The 6,304-nt window shown below is 37.0% G+C and overlaps 1 protein-coding gene across 1 annotated transcript in view; it reads right to left on the reverse strand.

Moving 5' to 3' along the window:
• Positions 1–4,269: 4,269 nt before the first annotated feature.
• Positions 4,270–6,304, reverse strand: part of PRSS56 (serine protease 56) — a 2,212,799-nt gene continuing 2,210,764 nt past the window's right edge. Inside the window, exon 15 of the mRNA XM_044070672.1 lies at positions 4,270–4,506. Within this exon, the coding sequence (XP_043926607.1) occupies positions 4,333–4,506 (174 nt within the window). The 3' untranslated portion in view covers positions 4,270–4,332. The remainder of the gene's footprint in view (positions 4,507–6,304) is intronic.

The raw sequence follows: 6,304 nt of genomic DNA on the forward strand, positions 1-6,304 counted from the left end.
AAATACAAAGACTGTAATCTCCAAAAGCGTGAGGATGGTAAGCAGTTTTGTACTATGTGTGATGATGCCCTGAAATCGAGCAAAAATAGCCTTGTTGGAGTGAGGCTCATATTGTAAGAGTCATGTAAGCGGCATGATGTCAGACATACATCAGCCATCACAGAAACAGATTAGAATCCTTCTGAGAGATTTGACAGCTGTAGCATTGTTCATACTGCTTCACAAACAAATGCAGAATGACAGCATAAACAGTGCAACAGATTTTAAAGTCGTCAGACAGTTTGTACTTCTATACATTTTGTTTTTTAACCTGTGAAATGTTGAGATAGAAGAAAGTTTCCATGTATTACAAGGAATTGTGAATGGGACGCTGATCATAACACTTTGTTCTTGAGATTTATTTATTGAATGTATTAGTGACTTGGTAATGGATTAGTGATCCACTAATTCTCTATATTTTGAATACACTATCTCAGCAAACTTTTGTTTTGGTGCCTTTGTGTAATTTCATTCTGGTTTAAAGTGATTTGGATGTTTTGTATTTTTGTGTGCTGTTGTATTTTTTCATGATTTGCTAGTCATGTGGAAAGAGTTCACAGCTATTTTGAAACTGTAGAAAGGCAATGCCATTGTGTTCTTTAGGAAACTGATTATCTTGCTTTGCTGATATGTTACAAAAATAGTTTCCTGTATTCATGCTCAGAGTCCTGTTTTAAAAACTGACAGTATATTGGGCATGCAGAGTTCATACCATGCATTTCCTTTGCATTTATGTTTTCTTTATGCTACATTGCATAAAGGTTCCTAAATTCTAACTTGAGAAATTATAAAGTAAAAATTCACAAGTTTTAGCAATTTTTAACCGGATCAGGAAATATGCATTAGTTAAGCATTTTTTTCTTTATTATAACAGCTGTTATAATAATTATGGTACAACATTTCCAAAATCATAGTTACTAATACAATCCATAGCTTAAAAGCACATAATTCTTACTTAAAAGCACTTTAAAAACATTTGGCTAACTCAGAATTTTAATGTACATTATTTTTTTTTCTAAATAATGTCAATAAACAGATTAATCCAAGGAAATTATAGGTCCTACAGGAAAACATTTTTTATGTGCTCTACCATTAAAATTGGAAATTTTGGTAACCATTTGAAGAGTCAGGACATGCAAGAATGAATCCCAAAATACACAGATTGTGTGGCTGAAAAAATAGGCCTGTATATATCAAGCCCAAGACGGCCATTTCTCAGAATATTCCTTGTTCTCTGAGGTATGACAGTCTCTGAGATGGTATATATAAGTCTGGGGGTGTGGGGAGCTTGCCCACTGCAAAATCAACAAACAAATAAGGGAGAAGAGTGATATCCGTGATTCACTCTTTTCCTGAAGTTTCCATCTTTTCTTTTTTTTCTGTCAACACTCCATCATGAGTGCTAACATTTCAAGAAGGAGCTGGGAATTTTGCCTTCACCAGGAAGACCAACAAGCCTCCCTGAACCCTCACAGGAGTGTACTGTACAATTTTAGTCTATACTTCAAACATTAATCTATAGGGAGGGTTGTATTATTAGTTTGGACTTCACCAGCAAGACCATCAAGCCTCCTTGACATATATGACCCATTGGTTCCCCTTTCTTGGCTTCAGATTACTACCTCATATCATTCTTTGAGGAGGTCCCCTTTTCCATTTGAGGATATCTTGCTGGTAATCTCTTTCCTTGTCCAAAGGTGACATTTGATTTGGTATAGTCCCATTTTCTCTGCAAGCACTGATTAAACTAACATAGGAATGTGCTCCACTATGATGCACCCGGTGTGGACACATGATGCTATACACTTGGAATGTAAACCTGGTGTGAAAATACTTCCTGGCAGCGTCCACTCTCCCTAATATCACTTTTTATAAATCTACGCCTTTCTACACCAGCAGTTACTCCCATCCTTCCCTAATCAGTTATTCCAGTGCCCAGCCACTAATGAAACATGAACATGCTGCAGCAGGGCCACAACTAGGACTTTTTTCTTGTCTACTGTAGGATGGTATGCATTATATGACTTTTAATCATTTATTAGTGAAGGAATGCTGGTGTGCCCACTTATCACCAAAATTACTGTCAGTCCCTTGAAATAAAAACAGAAGAGACTGGCTTGGCAATAATAACTGATGAGACATTCTGATTTTTTTAAACATTTAATATACATTCTGATTACAAACTAAGGACTTTTAAGTGACGAGTTGATTGATACTGTATACAATAATTAAGCTGCTGCTGTTATAACCAGTTTCTAGTATTACTTTATTTGCCAGTTGCCCTTTCACAGACAGTGTCCCACAGGGTTGCAGTCTGGACTTCCTTCTCCTTGCTGTATACATTCTTCCCCTGGGAACATTATTTGGCAGAGATGTACATTTAGAAGCATACATGACCAGATGGTCTGTAACTAGCTGGATGGTTGCTATGACAACATGCTATATAATGAGATGCTACAGTTTTGCCTATCTATACCAGTGGCAAACAATAATTTGTGCTATAGGATAGCAATTTTAGGAATTATTTTATATGACAACCCAATATTTGAGGAGCAAGTTTCAGCTTCCATCAAATCTTCTTGTTTTCAGTTTAGGACTACTGACCTCATTATGCAGACTCTAACATAAAGATCTCCATACCATTTTGCAAGCTCTGATTTCATAACACCTACACTACTGTATACCCTCTATCTAGGGTTGCCAAACTCATAACTGCATTGTCTGGTGATAGTTCAGAACTCTGCTGCCAGGTACTAAAGAGCGTTACTTGATACCATCATATAACATGTTCTGTGTAGTCTGCATGGTCTTGTAGTCACAACTCAGATTTTATTTTCTTTATTTGAATTTGTTTACCGGTGTACAGCACTGATCCAGTCATCATGGCCCATTTGGCCTAGGATGATTAGGATTCTCCCTACCTTCTAGAGCTTCTGACATGGTATCAGTTTTCCTTTCCCTGTGTTCAGATGGTTGTAATCCTCTGATATCCATTCCCTTGCTTATCAGGGACCACATTCCTGGAATCTCCTGTCAAGATGGCTGAGAGAGTTCCCAACACAGAGTCATTGGAAACAGTTGCTCAAGTCCACCTTATTTGATTCTAACATGTGATGCTGTTTTAGTAGGACTGACTGAAAAGTCCAGTAGTCCTTTTATGTATTTAACTATTCCTTATGCAGTTATTTTAGTGTTATATATGATTTTAATACGCATACTTGACGATATAATGTGCTTTTTTTCATTTTATTTTATATGACTAGGGCCAGGCATCAATGAAGTTGGACTTATTTGTCTAATTTATTTATGTATCCATCCTTTGTTGACCCAGTTAATCCCACTATTCTAGCAACATCTTTTCAGGGGATATCTGTGGTGGTATTTATACTACTAGGGGAAATTTAGCCAAGGCATTGGAGAACTTAACTTACTCTTTGATAGGTGCCATCCTTCTTTTACATCTGCCTGAGATACCATCATCTCAGGCAGTTGGGGCCTCAATTTAACATCTCATCCAAAGGTCAACACACTCAGAAACACAGCACTGCAGTGTCATCAATCCATCTACCTTGTGTGGGAATAGAACCCACAGCCTTCTGCATCAGAAGTAAGTATGCTACCTAATGCACCACTAGCATGCAAGGGAAGATTGTAGGAATCATATTCAGATCTTCACAAGGTAACCTGCATGTGGAATTTAAGGAATTAGCCATTCCTCGAAATAACGACAAACACTGATACCAATAGCATGGTAGGTGATGAATAAAAAGCACATCAGCATGGCTGACGTTATAGTAGGCCTGCCTTGCATATATATATCATAAAGTTATAACAAATATAAGCTTTAAGAAAAGTAAAGTTGAAGTCTATGTTTTATGGACCATATATCTGGAAATTCTCAGGTTCTAATGCTAAGTATGGAACCAGGATGATGAACTCAGAAAGACAAGATGTAAAAAGGTACAATAAAAATTGTACTCCTAAAGACATGCTGTAAAATAATTTATAGAGACAAAGGAGTTGTTACTGGGGCATTAGCACTTACAGTAAATGGCTTCTATCAAAAAAAAAAAAAAACGCATCAAGCAGTGCAATGTATATGGACAGACCACTTTAAGTGAAGGAACCATTTTAGGAAATCCTTAAAAATGTGGAATTTGGTCATCAGATCTGAAACTGTAAACAAAGAGTTTTATAATGTCATCTGCTGACTGTTTATTTTCCATTTTTATTATATACCAAAGTCAGTTTGTACATTCCAGCAGTGAATTAAAGTTAGGTGAACATGGCATTTTATGATTTTAGAGTTTCCAAAGCCAGAGCAATAATGCTAGGCATGCTGCGGTAAAAGGAGTCCTCCTCCAAGCCCACCAAACTATAGAAGGTAATAGCTTTCCCTCCAACTGTTGCTTCAATTCTTGCTTTGCACAAACCTTTCCTGTTTTTGGACCCTGTGTCAACCAATACCTAAGAGAAGATAAAAAAAGAAATTACATTACTAAGTACTTAAACAACTGGCTGAAAAATCTACATTTTGTTAAGTCATAGTCCACAGTAAATCATTTAACTCTCTAAAATGAGAAGCATCATGATGAGTACATTTGTCAAGCCTGATCTGTTCCCATTCTACACTACACCCAAATGAGGTCTGAATGGAGTAGTGCTAATAACAAATCACATTTCTAAAATTTGGGTGAATTAGATTACTTGGCTAAAATCAGCTTTTCATTTGATGTACAAAAATGTTTTATTAAGTTCAGGATTGCTGAGGAGCCCAAACCATTCTAGGCTTTCAACAGACATAAGGAAGAGAAACTAATCCTGGATAAAATACTTCTTTTCCATACAATGCATGTACACTGTCTCACACATTCACACTGATACCCATACACACCCACAGCCCCCTACACACATAAACATACAAAAAACCTCACATCTATTTTGAAGGTGTGCCAGTTTACCTATGCAATGTCTTTCAAAAGTGGCAAGAAGCAAGACTAGCAAAATCCCAGATGGACACATAATGAGGGCCTACAGAGAATGTAGAGGTGGCAGACCAGCTGAGACTAGAACCACAGAACTAAGTACTACAGTGAAGCAATGCTAATCATGCACCTTTGTACCATCCTAAGGATTGAAAACTTTACAGACATCAGTATAAGAGAGCATTTAAGTTTCCTGCAAATCTTTAATGAATGTGTACCTATGACATGACAACAAACAGGCCTTTATTGTGATATTATTACAAAGCCAAGGTGTACAACAGGGAAAAAAGGCAGTGCCAATCCAAGCAATCAGTAAATAAGGCTTTCTGAATATAGAGAGAAAAATAACAGGTATAAGCAGAATCTAGGAAGTATTTTAAACAGATCTAGTCTTTACTAAATTATTTACTTATTTATGTTTGATTGGGATGCTCCTACTGGGCAGTACAAGATTCCTATTCTGCAGAGGCACAGGGAGAAAAACATTACACATTTTAAGAATAAAAAGAAAAATGTAGACAATACAGAAAAATATAACACAATACAACATTTATTTTACTTTACAATTAAATAGGAAAGTCCAGCTTGGAACAAAGCCAATTTTCAGAGGAGGCCTGGGGAGAATGCTCCAAACGCATGTCTTTACAACGTGCAAAGAAACAGGAGCACCTGGAGGAAACCCACACGATCACAGGGAGGACATGCAGACTCCGCACAAAAGGCACCCCTGCAAAGAATTGAAACGGAAAACCTCTTCCTGTGAGGAGACAACACTACCACTGCACCACTGTGCCGTACATGACAAATGCAATGGCTTAGCAAGATAATAGCTTTCAGGTAAAGGAAGAAGAGAGGAAGAATAATTGCAAAGCAGTGTAAGTATTTAGTTTTTAAAGAGAAGAAGGGTTATGGAAGGGGTATTAATGAGACTGGAAAAGATTATTATTAGGAGGAGACAAGAGCAAGAATGTATTATTAAACTGAAGTTTGTTGGAGCAGTTTGCAGAGAGGGATTTAGTGTAAGTGGAAAGGCAACAGTTCACAGTTGGAAGCGACAGTAAGACTGAGATTTCCAATCTGATAAATGGATGGTAAGGTTACCAGTTGAGCTGGAAGAAGGGCAGACAAAGGAATTACATAGACAGTCCTCTAGTTTGATAAATATATATATATATATATATATATATATATATATATACACACACACACACACATATATATACAGACACACACACACACGCATACACACACACACACACACACACACACACACACACACA

The sequence above is a fragment of the Protopterus annectens genome, chromosome 4.part1, assembly GCF_019279795.1.
Source record: "Protopterus annectens isolate FY-2018-M chromosome 4.part1, PAN1.0, whole genome shotgun sequence".
In the NCBI taxonomy this organism is placed as follows: Eukaryota; Metazoa; Chordata; order Ceratodontiformes; family Protopteridae; genus Protopterus; species Protopterus annectens.